Here is a 19,962-nt window from a genome sequence, read left to right as displayed (position 1 = left end):
TTGTAACTTATGGCAAAAGGGACCAGCAGGACCGGAGAGACCATTAGAATTTAGCTCTCACTCCTTTAATGATACTGAGAGCAGATATTCAGACCTTGAGAAGGGTTTACTGTCCCTGGTGCAGGCGTTGCAACGAACAGAGCAGATAAGAAGAGAACAGAGCGTGATTGTTCGGGGCCCTTTTCGTCTCCTAGATGTGGTCCGTAAAGGGACAACACCACCAGCTGGCATTGCCCAGAAACCTACAGTTCGAAAGTGGTATGCTTATTTAGAAGGCATTAATGATATCATGCCAATCTCTGAAGGTAGTATCAAAGTATCCAAGCTCCAGAAGGATATAGATGGTGCCCTATTGTTCCAATCCCAACCAAATAGACCATCTCCAATCCAAGAAGCACCTCCTCTGAAAGAAGGCAGTGATCTTACAGGAGCGTGGTTTACTGATGCATCATCTCACCGTGAAAACAATAAGTGGAAATACAAGGCCGTAGCACTGGAAGTAGCAACGGGGGAAAGAGCAATTGAAACAGGAGAAGGTAGCGCACAAGTAGGGGAACTCAGAGCTGTCCTACTAGCTGCACAACATGGGGCCACCTCCATTTACACTGACTCATATGCTGTTTTTAAAGGAGACACTGAATGGATAGGACACTGGGCAGCCAATGACTGGCAGGTGAATAGAGTCCCGATTTGGGAGACAGATAGTTGGAAGCAACTGTTAGAAATAGGAGGACAGAGAACATTGCACACTGGTTGGGTAAAAGGCCATGATCGTTCAAACTCGATCACTGCTCAATTCAACCAACAGGTAGATAGCCTCACGCGGCTGCAGCAAATTGACATTGTAGATGATGGTCGGGAATGGGAACGCTTACTCGAATGGTTACATGTTAAACGTGGCCACACAGGCCGTGCTGACCTGTATCAGGAAGGATTAGCCCGGGGGTGGCCTGTGTCGGTTAAGCTGTGCGAACAAGTAGTAACTGCCTGTTCACAATGTCGCCTACGACTCAATAAAGATCATCACATTCGGGACAAGAAAACATTGTGGCATTCATGGCAAATTGATTATATTGGGCCCTTGAGATCATCAGGTGGGAAAAGATACGTCCTAGTCAGAGTGGAGATTATCTCCGGCCTCACTATGGCCACCAGCTTCAAATCAGCTACTGGGGACAACACAGTGAAAGGCCTAAAAGGGTGGTTCAGCACACTTCCCCTTCCCGAGGAAATCCAAAGTGATAACGGTTCACACTTTACCGCTTCGGTGGTACAAGATTGGGCCAAAGAAGAAGGGATTCGATGGGTATTTCATACTCCCTATTATCCCCAGGCTAATGGCATTGTTGAACGCACCAATGGATTGGTTAAGCGTTTTGCAAAAACTCATGAACCTGGTTGGCATTTGCGATTGGATGATGCCATCTATCAATTAAATAACAGATGGAGTGGAGACGGCTGTCCTAAAATGAAAGCTTTCTGTGTATCTGCCAATATCATCACTCCAAAAGTTCCCAATGAACCACGAAAATACCTAGGACAATTTCACCCTGGGCAACCTGTGCTAGTGAAAATGCCTCAAATTGGCACAGTACCAATGGTGCTAGCTACTCCCAAAAACCCCCATGCATGGGAAGCCAAAGACTGTTCAGGGAAGATACACCGGATCAGCACCCGGTGGATCTCACCCTCTTTTTAACCCCGTCGGTCAAATGAGACCGAGCAGATTTTCTTTTCCTTTGTGTCTTACAGGAACCTTGGATGAACTGTACGTGGACAGACGCATTGGCCTACGCTAACCTCGAGTGTCTCCAGGGAATCCTGACATTGATCCTGGCAATAATATTATTTTTATTATGTATGGCCATCTGGAGGCCCAAATTCTAAAATGATGAATTGGCAGATGGAATTGATGCTATTCAGTTTTACCTTTTTACTCCCTGTTGTTTGTACTCAGAATGGCCATGGTCTCAAGCTTATGTAAAACACAATGCGATGGCAGGAACAAGAAAAGGAAAATTGAGCCTGGCCACTGTAGTCCTACATGAAAATGAGGTGTTTTCAAAACATGAGTGGACCTGGAATAGCTGGTACCCAACCCTGAAAGGTAGGCCAGGAGAGGAAGTCCAAGTAGGATGTAGAATGATCAACAGCTCAAACCATGAGAAGGCCACAAGAATAGAAATATCTCGCCCTCAGAACCCACGCTCAATGACAACAAAACACTGTATCACTGATAAGGGAGATTGCTGGTATAATTTTACCCTCGTGGAACCCACTTTTGTAACCTGTCATTGGCAACAAGATGAAATAGCGCTGCTACTCGAACTCAAGATAGATATAGTCAAACCTGACCCAACTCCACAGACTAGTCTGGTTCCACTGCCACTATCTGAAACCCCCGACAATGACACCTTATTGAGCGGACTTAAGAATCTGCCCCTTGATGATGAGCTTTGGGATAATGCACTGTCACGATACACTGCAAGCACTGAGACACTAGAAAACATAAGGGATTTAAATCTCTCCACTCTGGTTATACAAGGAAGTGAAGTGTATTCCAGAGATAAATGGAGTTGGAAAGACTCACTCCAAATGGCTAAGCTTGAAGCCGCCCCAGGAAAGAAAATACAAATTGGCTGCCGAGTAATCAATGGGTCTACTCACCACAGGCCAACTGTAATTAAAACCATCCATGTAGACTCTACTAAACCGGACAAATACAACACTGATTGTTACAAAATTATAGAGCCAAACTCAGATTGCTGGCACAATTTCACCTTTATCAAACCTATCGTAGTATATTGTATTTGGGGCTACAGGGGCACGGAATTGTTATTTGAATTTATGATTGACTCAAATACATCTGAACCTGCTGAAATGAACCCAAAACCTACACCCCCACAAACTTTCAAGGGTGTAGCTACTCAGCCCTCCATTAGTCTAACTCCTTACACCTTCAACATCGGCCCTTATGCCATTAAACACACAGGTCAACAACAGATACTGTTTAACCCAACATATTCCCTCAAACGAGTAGAATTGTCAATGCAGATTAATATCTCTGCGATCAAACCCACCTGCTCACCATTCCTGAGTACATCTTATGCAGGATGGTCAGCATGGTTAGGCCGACGAACTGTTGCCACCTCACAACGACTGAAGAGAGATGTGACTGGTATCTTAGGAACAGGACTGGGAGTCTTAAATAGTATAGATGCTGAGATACTTGCAAACAAACTAGTCACAACTACTAGTGATCTAGACAAATTAAAACATCCTCTACAGTCCTCTCTATCAGCATTGGGAAATCACCAATGGCTTTTATCGAATATATTGCCTCAGTGGGAAGAAACAGGTGAAAAAGACCATCAGCTGATCACAGATGCACTTGGTACAACCCAAAACAATGTTTCCTTGGCCCTTAGTTGTATCCAAGCCCAATTGTGGATGCAATCTATGACAGCCGCAATCATAAGGGAAGGTGAGGAAGGCACCTTGCCCACTGAAATTCGAAAAGTAATATGGGATAACGCAATTGAGTTTGAGAAAAAATTTCAGTCCTGGTGGTATCTGGTTAATTTCACCTACGATCCCACTGAGAGCAAAGCCACAGCTTTTGTCTTAACGATACGCAATGCCTCAGTATACACCATATACCCAATCATCGCACTGGGGTTGAATCACCATGGAGCTATACTCCATCCGGTAGAACATAGAGTGTGGGCACAACAAAATGAGAATAAATGGCAAACTGTTGATGTTGAAGCATGCATTTCATGAGATCAACAAGGATTCATTTGTGAGAGTAATACTCTCAAGGCACAAGACATTTGTCTTGACACCAACCAGAATGTTTGTCACTTTGAGATACATCCCGGTGAAACCCCAGAAACTGCAGAAACTGTGCTTGTATATATTGGGAAAGGGTGTGTTTGCATGAGGTCTCCCTGTACTCTTGTATTCGTAGATGACATAGCAGTAGATATAAGTAATAACTCAAATCTTTGTGTTTGTAACTTTACTAACATCATTGGATGTGACTTCAGTTATTCAGCTCCTGTTACGTCTTTTCAATTGCTACAATCTAATTATACATTGATTCGAGATTTGCTGCCTACCCCTATCGGAATGAATCTCTCACTGGTGAAGAAGTTGCTACAACACGATGAATTGAAGCGATTGTTGAAAGAGGCCCAAGAAAATGGACAAAGAACTCTGATTACTGTCCATCATGATGTTGAAGAAATACACCATGTACTGGAAAGGGTCAAGAGAGATGGGGGACATGAATGGTGGGACACCCTCTTTGGATGGTCACCAACAGCTACAGGACTTTTTAACAAGATGCTCCATCCTGTTGTCGTTTTACTAGTACTCACTGTATTGTGCTTTGCTTTGACAATTGTTTTGTATGTTAGACTTTGGATTATGATGAAAAGCTTAACTCGCTTAATCACCCCACAAGAAGTATTTGCACTTGATATCCCTCGCCACAAGAGGACATGTGATATTCCCCATCAGTATTGATTATCGTGGAGCTTGAGTGACTGTAGTCACGGGGTGGATTATGTGGAATAATTACTAAATTGGCCAAGAATACAAAAATACAGCATTGTTCACACATTAAGGAAAGTCATAAAATCAAGAGGCTTCTGAGGTAGAATACAGCCGCAGCTGGCACACGAAGAATGCAACATCTGTGATTCCCTGTACAAGGTTGTTTGCGAAACTACACGAGGGATGGAACGGAACGCGCTTGTTCCATGGCCTTCCCTTGTGACGAACAGCAGATATGGGGACGAGATGGTACTACGGAACAGATAAGCGGCCTACACGCTACCCAAGCCAACATTTCGTCAAATGTTGATGAAATGCTGTCCTTTGTGCGAACTTTGCTCACCACAATGTACTAAAACACACCTCCATCCCGGAGGCTATCCGCCCCTGAGGTGTGAACACTCCTCCTTGAATACATTAATCATAATAAAAGTACGTATGACTAAAGTCACTCAAACTCCACTTTGAAGATAAAAAAATAGTATAAAAATAGCCCAAGAGAGAGGGGATGTCAGGGAAGACACCATCGCGAAGAATTCCACCGCTGATTTCCGGGATCAGTCGACGGGCTGAACCTTTCTTCCCCCCCATAGGGACGCCTTTGGGTAAGACTTAGACTATACCGAGCGCTTTCTCGGGGACTTAGAAATTTCTGTAGAGAATCTCTACCCTACATTTATAGCCAGGCTGTATCGTTTATAATTTTGTCGCGCGTTTGTATACTTAGCAATATCTTTATTTGCACGTGCTTTGCAGACAGTGTATTTATCACCGGCAATCCTAAAGAACCTGTATATCTGTTGTTTAAATAAACTGCACTGTTTAAGTAGCTAGTCGTTTCGCTTTCTCACTGAACGCGACCAAAACTTGAGAGAGGCCGTGCTAGTTCAGGAGCACGACTAGACTGAAGGTGCAGCCCACTATTAGTGTATCCAAATCGTAATAGTTTAATACATATTAAATGCGATTGGACTGATAGTGCTGAATTGGGCATCACTCAGAATTTAAACCTAGCCGCACCTAGCCTCCCACCTCAGTGAGGAGTGTTAGAATGCAAGGGGGTTTATCTTCTGCCAAAACCACTTGGCCCTGTTTCACGCAACACCAGGTGACAATGTGCTCACCTGGATGACGGCTGAAATCTTTTTGAATATCTCACAGCTCACTCAGGGATAGGGATCGGATGATTATCTCTGGTTCTGCCTCTTCCTCCTGCTCTCGTGATGGCCCTGGCTCATCATCGTCCTTTACTAAGCAAACTGATTTCTTCATGTATTTCTTCTGTATAGGAGAGACTGATACTGGCACGGGTTGGTTTTCTGGTTCAGCTGCAGTGCCTGCCACCAGGGTTTGAGTAGCTGCAATACCTGTCACAGGGGTTGCAGTAGCCACAGTGCCTGTTGGTCTGGTTTCCATCTCTTTCCCCTGAGGGTGCTGCATAATATTGAGCAGTGTTTGGTAGATACTGGCCAGGGCCCAGCACAGTGTGGTAAGTTGTGCCTCTCTGGAATAGCCACAGCATTTTTCTTTCAAACATTCTATGACTTTATTAGGGTCCTGTAGTTGCTCGTGAGTGAAGTTCCAGACCATTGGAGGCAAGTACTTCTCTAGATACCTGCCCATATTCTCCCACATGCCCTGCCACCTATGACCATACTCTTGCAGAGCCTGGGTCATATTCCTAGATTGCATGATAACTTTAAATAATTTCAAGACCAAAACCACATTCAGGATACACGGCAATAGGAACATACTGGTTTGAACATCCCAAGGATATTCAAAATTCTCAAGAGCTATTGTAATTAACCTGGAAGAGAAGGGGAAGATGAAGGAAGGTGTCTCCCGCACAGATTGGCTCTCCGAGGAGAAAAGGTTAAAAGTGTAATTATTAATAGTTTCTGCTAGATGGCTCCCGAAGTAAGAGGATGACAGCAATGCTGACTACAAATACAATACTGATCTTACTATCGATGATTTTATCATACCATAAGCCAGTGTTATACCACACAGCAAAGCGGTAACCTTACTTCAACTCCCACAGGTGATAAACAGCGCATAAATACTGGTAAAGTGTTACATAACACAACTCTGAGAACAAATGAAGCAACATTGTGACTAGTGACTACTAAACTAATATAATGAATGCTTATAACAAATATAACAAATTTGTTTTAACACGTTCTGATCAGATCTGTCGTTATCTCAATCCTTTGAGCCCCACGTTGTGCGCCAAAAGGGACTGTTGTGGTTTAGCCCCAGCTGGCAACTAAGTACCACATGGCCACTCGCTCACTCCTCCCCCCATACCTGGTGGGATGGGGAGGAGAATCAGAAGAAAAAGGTAAAACTCGTGGGTTGGGATAAAGGTAGTTTAATAGAACAGCAAAGGAAGAGAAAAATAACAATAATACTAATTAAAAGAATATACAAAGTGGGTGACACAGTGCAATTGCTCACCACCCAGAACCCGATGTCGAGCCCATTCCTGAGTAGTGATCCCTGTCTGGCCCCTGCCCTGCCCCCAGCCAACTCCCCCAGATATATACTGAGCATGATATCATATGGTATTGAATACCCCTTTGGCTAGTTTGGGTCAGCTGTCCTGTCTGTGCTACCTCCCAGCTTCTTGTGAAAATTAACTCTATCCCAGTCGAAACCAGGACATTTATATACTACTTTTCCTCAATGCATCTCTCATCACACACTTCAGTCTGACTAATTTTCTTTAAGGAAAGCAATAATATTTAATTTTTAGCTTATTGTAATGTTTTAAATTTTATCCACTCTTTAAAATTGGTGAACAGTTATTTTTTAATTGATGAGGGCGTCTTTTTATTTTTTTCAGAAAATAAAATGAATGATCATCTTTTCCTTTGGTAAAAATCAGTCCTTAAGTTATCTGTAAGTTTAAGAAGCTAGTGGGTTCTTTTTCATTTGCATTTTTATATTTTGTTTGAGAAATTCAGTATTTCAGATGTATAACTGACATACAGGAAAGAAAGATTACTTCAGATTTGGGTTTAGAAATACTTTATTTTTCTGAATAAGACCATTTACTTAGAGCTAAGAATTGCATGATTCATGTATTCTTCTCAAAATAATGTAGATTTTTCTGTATTCTTTACCTTAATACCATTCATTGTAAAGAAAAAATAATCTGATATACTCTTTGTAGAGTTAATGATTGGCAATAACTTAAAAGCAGACTATACTATATTAAACACAAACCCAGATTGTGTGGTGTCCTGGTTTGAGGTAAAACAGAACCAATTTTCTGTTCAGTAGTTTTACTTTGCAGCTAAGCCTCTTCTAACTAACTGAACTCTGAAACTCTCTGAAATTACAGCATATTGTGCAGAAAACTGTTTACTTTCAGAGAGATAAGACCTGATAGTTCTAATTTATGCCAGGGAATGGCATGCAGAGAGGCTCTTGCTTATACTTTTTGTTATAACAACCAAGGTCAGCTAACTTTGTTATTTGCCCAGTTAGAGTGTCAGAAGCAGAAAAGCGTAGAGGGGTCCCACCTGCAGGGAGGAATGGACAGGACAGGTGACCCAAAACTGACCAACAGGGTATTCCATCCCATCTGCCCCATGCTCAGTATAAAAGCTGAGGGATCAAAGGGTCAGGCTCCTTTCTTCAATGGCTGATGTCCGAGGAGGACCCTGTCTGTTCATCTGCCTTTGATCCCGATCCGTGGGTTCCTGACTCCAGATCCGGAATCCAGTTCCTGTCTGTCACTGCATCCAGTCTGGGACTTTCCCAGTGCCTGCCAGTGATGTGATCATCATCCTGTAAGGTCGATACAGTTTTGTATATATTGTATATATTTCATTGTTTTCTTATTACTATTATTCTCGCCGAGACAAACAGCTCCGGTGCTGGCACGTCGGCAGCGGAGCCGGGCGATCGCGGCGAAAAGGGGCTTTCCCTGAGCTTTTCTGAGGCCGGGACAAGCCCGGGCAGCCGCAGGGAGCCCGCAGCTCCCGCGAGGGCGGCTGACGAGGCAGGGGCGGAGCCTGCGCCAGCAATAATAAAGAGGTAGAGGCCTGCAGTTCACCCACAGGGTCACAACGATGAAGAGGAGTGGAGGAAGTAAACGACCACCAGATGTCTCTGAAGACCACCGAGAGACTCTAGTGCGCATGCGGGAGTGGGCAGTAACATGTAATAATGAGGTAATGAATAGGTAATAATTTCTTGGAAAACTAGTGAATATGCATACATAGTATGTATGTAAACTGTACCTCTAAATCAGTCAGCGTGCACATTAGGTGGACCAATCCCCTGTGCGCCTGGCGCTGCAATAAAGAATACCTGCTTAATAGTCACCAAGGCTATTGAGTCTTAACTTCGGCATTTCACAGCATCACTACCCTTGAGCTTGACATTCCCCACCAGCCCTTCCTTGTTGGTAAGGACAAGGTCCAGCATGGATCCTCTCCTTGTTGGCTCCTGTACCATTTGAAGAAGAAAGTTGTCATCAATGCATTCCAAGAACTTCCTGGATTTCTTGTGCCCTGCTGTGTTGTCCTTCCAACAGATATCAGGGTGGTTGAAGTCCCCCATGAGGACCAGGGTCTGTGAACGCGATGCCGCTCCTATCTGTCTATGGAGGGCCTCATTCACTCCATCATCCTGGTCAGGTGGCCTGTAGCAGACCCCCACTGTAATGTCTGTGTTCCCTTTAATCTTGACCCATAATCCTGCCCCTGTGTTCCCTTTAATCTTGATCCATAAGGTCTCTGTTGGGTCTTCATCCATCCCCAGGTGGAGCTCCATGGACTCCAGCTGTTCATTGACATAGAGGGCAACACCCCTTCCTCATCTCCCCAGCCTGTACTTCCCGAAGAGTCTGTATCCCTCCATTCCAACACTCCAGTCATAAGAGCCATCCCACCATGTCTCTGATGCCAATAAGATCATAGCCCCGGAGGCATGTGCACATCTCCAACTCCTCTTGCTTGTTTCCCATGCTACGTGCATGTGTGTAAAGGTACTTCAGCTGGGCACCTGATGAAGCTGAATCACTGTCTGGAGTGGCTGCATTTCCTTCCTTTGAGGTGTTTTATCTGTGACTCCCCAGTTCCTATTGCCTCAGGAACCCCTGGCTCATCCCCATAAGACTTTGAGTGTGCTGCAGCATGCCCAGCACATCTCGGAGCAACAGGTTGAGGGCCTTTGCTAGTGACCCACCCCTCAGGCCTTGGAGCATCATCCTTTGGCTTGTCATGAGCAAGCCAGGTAAGCATCCCCCTCCCCCAACAAGCCTAGTTTAAAACTCAGTCAATGAGCCCCGCTAGCTCATGAGCAAACACCCTCTTCCTCCTTTCAGAAAGATGAGCCCCGTCCGACGCCAACAAGCCAAAACTGTGGCGGTGACACCAGCCACGGAGCCATGTATTGACAGATTGCACGCGTCTGTTTCTTTCAGAGTCCCTGCCTGTAACTGGGAGAACAGAAGAAAAGATAACCTGCACCCCAGACTCCCTTATTAACCTTCCCAAGGCCCTGAAGTCTCTCTTGATTGCTCTTGGGCTATGTGTTGCCACCTCGTCACCACCCACAGGAAAGAGCAACAGCAGGTAGTAGTCCAAGGGTCAAACCAGGCTGGGAAGTTTCCTAGTGATGTCCCTGACCCAGGCCCCAGGGAGGCAGCACCCTAAGAAGCGGGTCTGCCCGGCACATTGGGCCCTCTGTTCCCCTCAGAAGGGAGTCACCTACTACTATAACCCACCTCTTCTTCCTTGTGGAGGCAGTTTTTAAACTGGGGGTAGGCCTTACTGGTCCTGGTAACTCTTCTGGTGTAGCCGAACCATCTTCCATATCATCCATGGGCTGGCCTACCTCCTTGAGAGCCTCATACCTATTGTACAGAGGCACCTGGTTAGGGGAGGTGGGCAAGGAGGGAGTTCGCTTGTCTCCCCCTAGTACGGACTAGCCTCCACTCACTAGCCTCCTTTTGGCCACTGCCTTCAGTCTGGCAGGGGGAGGGTACCAGATCTCCTTCAGCTCAGGGTTTTTTTGGTGGCTCTTCTTTTTTTTTTTTCCTCAGGGAGGTCAGAGCCTGATTCCACCAGTCTATTTCTTTCTCACTCTCCCTGATGCTCCTCAGCCTTTCTACTTCCTCTTTTAGCTCTGCTACCAGGCTGAGTAGATCATTCACCAGGTCACACCTCACACAGCTGTCACCTCTTCTACCATCCACTAGCCCTGAGAGGTTAAGGCACTCCCTGCAGTCAGAGACCTGGGTGGCTGCGTGCTTCCATGGAAACTCAGTTTGTATGGCCACGTCTGCTCTGGCAAGTGCAGAGGACGCAAGAAGCTGCGTCTTTCAGGTAGAGGCCATGGCTAAGCTCCCCTCTTGAGCTTTCCATACAAACTACCGTGACACATCCTGATCCTGGTGTTGCCTACTATTTATACACTCAAACTGTTTTAATTCTAGTATGTTTCTCAGGTAGATAGCTTTGAGTCCTTCAATACATCTTGAAAATACTTGATTTCTACATATGTTAATACTGTGTATGAATTGTGAAAGTACATTTGAATATCTTGGGTGCTAGAATTTGAGATAATTTGTATGCTTTGAAATTTTCATACATTTTATAATGAGCGAGTTTTCAAACTTGTTTAGACAATCTGAACAACCTAATTAGATCACATAAGTGCAGAATATCGATGCATTATCATTCTTTGTTTCAGAGAAGCAGTTCTCATACCATTAAATAGAACTTAGAAAATTTTTAACTTTAGAACTTTCATAACATTTTGTGCCACGCAGTTTTTGCTATTGATGGTTGCTGCTATGAAATAAGCAAGTTTAACAAGTGATATTTTGCATTACTTGACTGATTCTCTTGTAACATTCTTTATCAAATTGGAATGTTCTTGCTAATAATCAGTATATATACTATAATGGTGTAAAATACATTAATAGGTATGGGATGTTATGTCTAGCTCACTCCAGATAATGTATTGTGACTCCTGTTTAGATTATTATTCACTTTTTTCCTCTGTTTTTGAATATATTGCATTAATAGCTTCATTTGATGTGGTTCAGAATTCACAGAAATTCTGATACTACAGTATGTAACGTTTATACTTTAATATAGATGGCCTACAGTAGGTTATTATATTTAAGTAATGTATATAAATTGACTCAAAGCGGTCTTCAAATATTGTGCCTTGGCCACCTCCCTTAAATATTTAATACAGTGCTGTTAGGCCACTAATTAAAGAATTCTGCCTGGATGAACAGCCAAATCTCTAATTTCTTTTTTAGAGGATTGGACATGATTTTTGCTTTCCATAGGCCCTTTGCAGAATCTGAACTTTTTCCTTAAGCTTTTCAGTAGGAATTTGTGTTTTTTGGTTTGGTTTTTATTTTGTTCAAAAAGAGCAATTTCACTGCTCTCTCTAGCTTCTTGAGGAGGGGAAGTGGAGAGGGAGGTGCTGATCTCTTCTCCCAGGTATCCACCGATAGGGCGCGTGGGAATGGTTCCAAGCTGCATCAGGGGAGGTTCAGAATTGACATTAGGAAGCATTTCTTTACCAAGAGGGTGGTCAAACATTGGAAGGGGCTTCCTAGAGAGGTGGTCGATGCCCCATTCCTGTCAGTGTTTGAGGCATTTGCCCTTAATAACATTCTTTAACTTTTGGCCAGCCCTGAAGTGGTCAGGCAGTTGGACTTGATGATCACTGTAGGTTCCTTCCAACTGAAATATTCCATTCCATTCCATTCCATTCCATTCTAAATTCATGAAGCTTTATGGAACAAGATTACCTTCCACATTCTGTCACTGTAAATAATATTAAAACTATAGCCTGATCTAACCAAAGTGGTCCCAATTTTCCTTTAATATGTGTAGATGGTTGTAATGGTTTTGGCTGGGATGGGGTTGACTTTCTTGCTAGCAGCTGGTGTAGTGCTATGTTTTGGATTTGGGATGAGAAATGCTGTTGATAGCGCACTGGTGTTTTCAGTTGTTGCTAAGCAGTCAAGGCCTTTTCTGCTCCTCACACCGCCCTGCCAGCGAGTAGGCTGGGAGTGCACAAAAAGTTGGGAGGAGACACAGCCGAGACAGCTGACCCCAACTGACCAAGGGGATATTCCATATCATATGATGTCATGCTCAGTATATAAAGCTAGGGAAAGAAGAAGAAAGGGGGGAAACATTTGGAGTTATGGTGTTTGTCTTCCCAAGTAAACATTATGCATGATGGAGCCGTGCTTTCCTGGAGATGGCTCAACACCTGCCTGCCAATGGGAAGCAGTGAATTAATTTCTTGATTTGCTTTGCTTGCACGTGTGACTTTTCCTTTAGCTGTTAAACTGTCTTTATCTCAACCCACTGTCGTGGTTTAGCCTCAGACGGCAACAACGAACCATGTGCCGCTCGCTCAGGCCTTCCCAATACAGGAAGAATCAGAAGAAAAAAAGGCAAGACTCTTGGGTTGAGACAAAGGCAGTTTAACAGAACAGCAAAGGGAACAAGAAAACAACAACAATAACATGGACAGGAATATACAAACACGATTACGGAACCGCCGCTCCCCACCGCTCACCAACCGGACCCAGGAAGCCCCAGCCCGACTTCCTGCCCCCTCCCCCGGCAGCTCAGGGTGGGCATGGCTCACATGGCATGGAATACCAGGAAAAATTAACCCTATCCCCGCCGGAACCAGGACATTAGCCACCCCTTATTCCATACCATCTATGCCATGCCCAGATCTTACAGGTTCAAATGAATTGCCACCATTTTCCCTTGTCATATATATATACACATATATATTCATGCAGATATAATGCCCTTAGTTTATGGACCATCCCTCCAAAGTGTCCATTGAGTTCTTTTAATCCACGGCTTTGGGCTCCATCTGTTAGAACAGTCTCTCAGGGCAGGTGAGATGCTGGGTGGTGCTGGCCTGTTGCATGCTGTATTTTTGGAGCTTGTGACTGGTGCACCCGGTGTGGCTCATGCACACAGTCCGTGGGCTGAAGATGTAGATCTTGAGGAAGTTGCTGGGCGCCAGCTGCTGAGGTCAGTTCTGATCCCATCATCCCTGTGCCTTACTCGTAGTACAACTGATAGCAATTATAGTAATGAGGACATACAGTGACAGTGTTACTCAGCAATTAACAACACACAATCTGATTCATTGGCTATTCTCACCCAAAATCAGATCCCCATGAGGTACACATCGGACCTCCCCATCCTTCCGCAACACCCACCAAGTGCACCCAGGTCCTTGGGCAAAAGCAATCCCACGGATGGGTTTGCCTTTGCCTGAGGCGGGACTAACCCAGACTGTCTTCCCTGACATATTCTTCATGTGCACTACGGGGACTTTATCCCCTTCTACGGTACGTGGAAGTTTTGATGGGGCAGGGCCAGCCCAATCGGTAGATCCCCTGGGGTTAACTAGCCAGGTAGCCTTTGCTAGATGTGCATCCCAATGTTTTAAACTCCCACCACCCATTGCTCTCAGTGTAGTTTTTAACAGTCCATTGTATCGTTCTATCTTCCCAGAGGCTGGTGCGTGACAGGGGATGTGATGTACCCACTCGATACCATGCTCTTTGGCCCAGGTGTCTATGAGGCTGTTTCGGAAATGAGTCCCATTATCCGACCCAGTTCTCTCTGGGGTGCCATGTCGCCACAGGACTTGCTTTTCAAGGCCCAGGATAGTGTTCCGGGCAGTGGCATGGGGCACAGGGTATGTTTCCAGCCATCCAGTGGTTGCTTCCACCATTGTGAGCACATAGCGCTTGCCTTGATGGGTTTGTGGCAGTGTGATATAATCAATCTGCCAGGCCTCCCCAGATTTATATTTCAGCCATCGTCCTCCATACCAAAGAGGCTTCAAATGCTTGGCTTGCTTGATTGCAGCACATGTCTCACATTCATGGATGACCTGTGCAATAGTGTCCATGGTCAAGTCCACCCCTCGGTCACGAGCCCATCTATATGTTGCATCTCTTCCTCGATGGCCTGAGGAGTCATGGGCCCACCGAGCTATGAATAGTTCACCCTTATGTTGCCAGTCCAGATCTACCTGAGCCACTTCAATCCTAGCAGCCCGATCCACCTGCTGGTTGTTCTGATGTTCCTCCGTGGCCCGATTCTTCAGTACATGGGCATCTACGTGGCATACTTTCACAACCAGATTCTCTATCCGGGCAGCAATATCTTGCCATAGGTCAGCAGCCCAGATGGGTTTGCCTCTGCGCTGCCAGTTGCCCTGCTTCCACTGCTGTAACCACCCCCACAGAGCATTTGCCACCATCCATGAGTCAGTGTAGAGATAAAGTACTGGCCATTTTTCTCGCTTAGCAATGTCCAGAGCCAGCTGAATGGCTGTCACCTCTGCAAACTGGCTCAATTCACCTTGTCCTTCACTGGCTTCTGCAACCTGTCGTGTAGGACTTCACACAGCAGCCTTCCACTTTCGATGCTTTCCCACAATACGGCAGGACCCATCAGTGAACAGGGCATATTTCTTCTCATTTTCTGGCAGTTTATTATATGGTGGGGCCTCTTCCACATGTGTCACCTCCTCTCGTGACATTCCGAAATCCTTGCCTTCTGGCCAGTCCATGATCACTTCCAGAATTCCTGGGCGACTGGGGTTTCCCATTCGAGTTCGCTGTGTGATCAGTGCAATCCACTTACTCCATGTAGCATCAGTTGCATGATGTGTGGTGGGGATCCTTTCTTTGAACATCCAGCCCTGCACCGGCAGTCGAGATGCTAAGAGGAGCTGTGCTTCTGTACCAACCACTTCCGAAGCAGCTCGAACCCCTTCATATGCTGCCAATATCTCTTTTTCTGTTGGAGTGTAGCACCAATCTCTCTCCAATCTTCTGTTGGAGATATGCACCCTCCAAAAACCCACAATGCCTAAGAAAGCTTGTGTTTCCTTTTTACTAGTTGGTGGAGACATAGCTGCTATTTTGTTGATCACATCCATTGGAATCTGACGGCGTCCATCCTGACATTTTATTCCTAAAAACTGGATCTCCTGTGCAGGTCCCTTGACCTTACCTCGTTTTATGGCAGAACCAGCTTTCAGAAGGATTCGGACTATTTTACTCCCTTTCTCAAAAACTTCTTCTGCTGTGTTTCCCAGCAGTGCTCAGAGGTGGCGTGACTTCATTCAGACCACGATAGTCTACAGTTAGCCTCCACTCTCCATTAGATTTTCGCACTGGCCATATGGGACTGTTAAAGGGTGATCGAGTCTTGCTGATCACTCCTTGAACCTCTAGTTGACGAATCAGCTTATGGATGGGAATCAGAGAGTCTCGGTTAGTGCGATATTGCTGCCGATGCACCGTTGTGGTAGCAATCGGCACCTGTTGTTCTTTGACCCTCAACAACCCCACAACAGAAGAATCCTCCGAGAGACCAGGCAAGGTAGACAACTGTTTAACTTCCTCCGTCTCCAAGGCAGCTATGCCAAAGGCCCACCAGTACCCTTTTGGGTCCTTAAAATACCCTCTCCTGAGGTAATCTATACCAAGGATGCACGGAGCCTCTGGGCCAGTCACAACGGGATGCTTTTGCCACTCATTCCCAGTTGGGCTCACTTCCGCCTCCAGTACAGTCAACTCTTGGGATCCCCCTGTCACCCCAGAAATACAAATGGGTTCTGCCCCTCTATAGCTTGATGGTATTAAAGTACACTCTGCACCCGTGTCCACTAGAGTCTTATACTCCTGTGGGTCTGATGTGCCAGGCCATCGAATCCACACCGTCCAATAAACCCGGTTGTCCCTTTCCTCCACCTGGCCGGAGGCAGGGCCCCTCTAATACTGGTCAGAGTATCCGTTACTCACTTCTTGCAGAAATGACTTGGAAGTTCCTTCAAGAGGATCAGAAGCAAGATCAGGCCTTCTGCTTTGTCTGGGGAACTGCCCACTGGAAACTGGGGTGGCACTTTTCCTGGAGGGATCTGAGGAGAAATAACTGGACTCCAGACGATCCAATGTGAATCAACAGAAGCCGTTTATTAAGCACAGATCATCATCTTTTATACCCTGCGTTGTAGCTGTACATGCCACTCGCTTATTTCTGATTAGCTAGTTACACTGTCCACGCGCTGTCCATGCAGTTCATTCACAGATCAGATTGGTTACAAGAATTCACATAGTAAATTGCTTAGTCATTAGCACAACATGTTTTCTACCTTCTCCGTTCCCGTTTTTCCCATGTACTAATTCCATCTTCTACCACCTGTTTTGCCCTTAATCTAATCTCTCACAGTAGGGAGGCTGGCTCACATGGCCATTTTCTCTCAGACACATTCCTACAATACCCCCTTTTTCTTCTTGAGCCAGCCAGACCTTATGCATGGCATTTTCTGTCATGTCAGTCACTTTGCGGAGAACACACGAGGCTACCATAATCAATAATAATATAACCAACAATAGCATGAGCCCTTGTTTTAGTAAGTCTGATAACCATCCCGTTATACCCCATGAGCTTAACCAGTCATCAAAACTATTTTTAATGGCTTTTAATTTGGACATGTTATCTTTCAGCTCCCGTAACTGCTTATGAATGGATGATGAGTGGTCAGAAAGGTTCATACAACACATACCTTCAAAATCTTCACATCCATGACCCTGAGCCAACAGCAGAAATCAATCATCACCCCTGTGGTGTCTCCACAAAAGTTCACTAGGGTCGTGTTAAATGTTGGGTAAACTGAATTGAATCCTGCTGTATTAAAAGAAGCCGAAATACCAAGGGTTCTCAATTTTGTGCTCAGCTACAACTTCCAATCACAAGGATAAGCCCGACACTAATTCCCAGTGGCATCTTCAAATATCAGTACCCTTGCCCTTCTTTCTGCGCTGTAGATGACCGAACCTGTTGCTACAGTGACGTACTACCTGTTCCCACTAGTCCTCCGGAACCGACCAAACCTCTGGCAGTAGCACTGTGTAACAGCACTGTATGCCACACCCTGACCAATCCTTGTGAATGGTAGACTTCCCTAATCTCCTGTCGCTCAGCCAGCTCGTGTTGAGGTGAACCTGACTCTATGTACTCTATTGCAATAGCTAAACGAATTAAACCCGTCACCTTACTTAGTTCTTTATTAAAACACACAGCACACCGGATTAAAAACACACAGCACACCCTGTCACCTTACTTAACTCCTTATTAAAACACACAGCACACCGGATTAAAAACACACAGCATACCCCGTCACTTTACCTAATTCCTTATTAAAACACACAGCACACTAGAATTAAAATACACAGCACACCGGATTTAAAATACACAGCACACTGGGCCGCAGCGCGTGGTCTTTCAAACCACCACCAGCCTCAACAATCCTCACAAGGCACAAGGGTCTGTGGGTCACAGTTCCACACCTAGGGCACTGCACTTCTTCAGCCCTCATCGTCGTTGTTGGTATTGTGGGGTAACTCATTCGAATCCGTCTGCTCAAACCAGGGCTTTATCCACTTGGCTGGTACCCATCTGGTTCCGGCATCTGTAACGACACAGGCATATCCTCGACCCCAGGTTAATAGTCTACACGGTCCTTCCCACTTCCCCGTCACACTGTTTTTAACTGCTACCATGCCATTTTCCTGCCTAAAATCTCCCAGGTCTCTCTGCAGGCCTGCGCCGTGCCGCACGATTGGAGGTACAAGGCAGTGCTGAGGAAGGCATAGGAAGTTCAGGACGTAAACGGCTTTGTTCAGTCGATCTACAGGACTCAGCCCTTGCTCTCCCCCTTTTTGTTTTTGAAGCAAATTTTTTAAAGACTGGTTCATGCGTTCCACTATGGCTTGAGCCGTCGGAGAATGTGGTGTGCCAGTCACATGTGTAATGCCTCACAGCTGTAGAAATACCTCTGTTGAACGGGCTACGTACCCTGGGCCATTATCAGTCTTTATCACACACGGTACACGTAAGGCTGCAAACGTGGATCGCAAATGCTTTCGTACATGTTTACTAGATTCACCAGTCTGCGCAGTTGCCCAAATTGCAGTTGAATAACAGTCTACACTCAGGTGTATAAATTTCAGTTTTCCAAACTCTGACACATGGGTTACATCAGTCTGCCAAAACTCCAAAGGTCCATGCCCTCGGGGACTGACGCCTGGGTTGAAGTTAGGTATAAATGGTTGACAATCAGCACAAGTTCACACAATATCATGTGCTTGTTGTTGTGTTAAAGAAAAGCTTCCTCAATGCCTTCGCATTTTGATGAAAAAAAAATCATGTGACATTTCAGCTTGCTGCATAATGTTCGGAGTTGTTACCAACAGTGTGATTATCTGCAACTGTGTTTCCCTCAGTTAAAGGACCAAGTAAACAGCTATGAGAGCGTATGTGGACAATAAAATAACGAAACTGTCTTTTTCATAAAAGTAATATTAATTGCAGTAAGAGACTGAATAACAATTGGTTCTCTACTTGTTTTACAAATGCTCCTTCAAGTCTCTGAACAATACCAGTAACATATTGAGATTCGGCCTACGTTTAACGGTTCCTGTTGAAATAAGTCAAAAGCCTTTACTGTGTCCCTGAACCATCTAAAAACACTGTACAGGTGCCAGCAAGAGGCTTTGGTGCTAGCAGGATGCGCGGCTGTAAAGGAATTTGTGAAAGTGACTGTAATAGTCTGTGCTAGGGGAAAGAGTAATTTATTTGCCCAATATAATGTACTAAGAAGGTTAAGACTTTGTGATAACCAAGGGTCAAGGTCGTCCTTTTTGATGGGGACATGTATGTGGCTTGGATCCATTCCAGAAAGCTGGTGACAGCACAAACGACCCTGGAAAAACAATCTTGGTAACATTTCAATCATCATAGTTACTGGTTTTTCAAAGGTATGTGGGAAAAATACCCACTCTAATGCAGTCAGGCTCTTTGCGAGTGCATCATCCCACTGTCCTAACAGGGCATAAAGTTGAAATTCTTGTAGGAAGGTGTTCAATGTGTCTTGCAGCAGTAGTAGACTATATCTTATCTGCAACATGCTGTAATGCCTTCGGAGCTGCTGGGGTCAATGAACATAGAACTTATGGGGGGGCGGGGGGGTGGGGGCAGACACAGTACTTCAGGGCATCCCCTGTACCTTCAAAGTGCGCTCATGTCTCTCTCCCCCTCTCTGACCTGAGACAGCCCCCCTATATCCTGCACTGCATTGAGTGGAGAAGTACAGGCTAGAGTCGCTGCATGCATGGCCAGTGCATGCAGCAAGTCCCACCAGACTCTCCTGCACTGGATCGAGTGGAAAAGTACAGGCTAGAGTCGCTGCACGCGTGGCCAGCGTATGCAGCGAGTCTCACCAAACTCATGATCCAGCTTTGCTAACAGCGGCTGTCTGATACGTGACTACATTATTGTTGTAATCCCTTCTTGTTAT

At 45.3% G+C, this 19,962-nt stretch overlaps 1 protein-coding gene across 1 annotated transcript in view; it reads left to right on the top strand.

Annotated features, from left to right (window-relative positions):
• Positions 1 to 5,382, top strand: part of LOC141735509 (regulator of G-protein signaling 7-binding protein-like) — a 99,492-nt gene extending 94,110 nt beyond the window's left edge. The window contains exon 6 of the mRNA XM_074568411.1: positions 1,753 to 5,382. Within this exon, the coding sequence (XP_074424512.1) occupies positions 1,753 to 1,799 (47 nt within the window). The 3' untranslated portion in view covers positions 1,800 to 5,382. The remainder of the gene's footprint in view (positions 1 to 1,752) is intronic.
• The last annotated feature ends 14,580 nt before the right edge of the window (positions 5,383 to 19,962 follow it).

The sequence above is a fragment of the Larus michahellis genome, chromosome W (genome assembly GCF_964199755.1).
Source record: "Larus michahellis chromosome W, bLarMic1.1, whole genome shotgun sequence".
In the NCBI taxonomy this organism is placed as follows: Eukaryota; Metazoa; Chordata; class Aves; order Charadriiformes; family Laridae; genus Larus; species Larus michahellis.
This window is presented reverse-complemented; position numbering and strand designations above follow the sequence as displayed.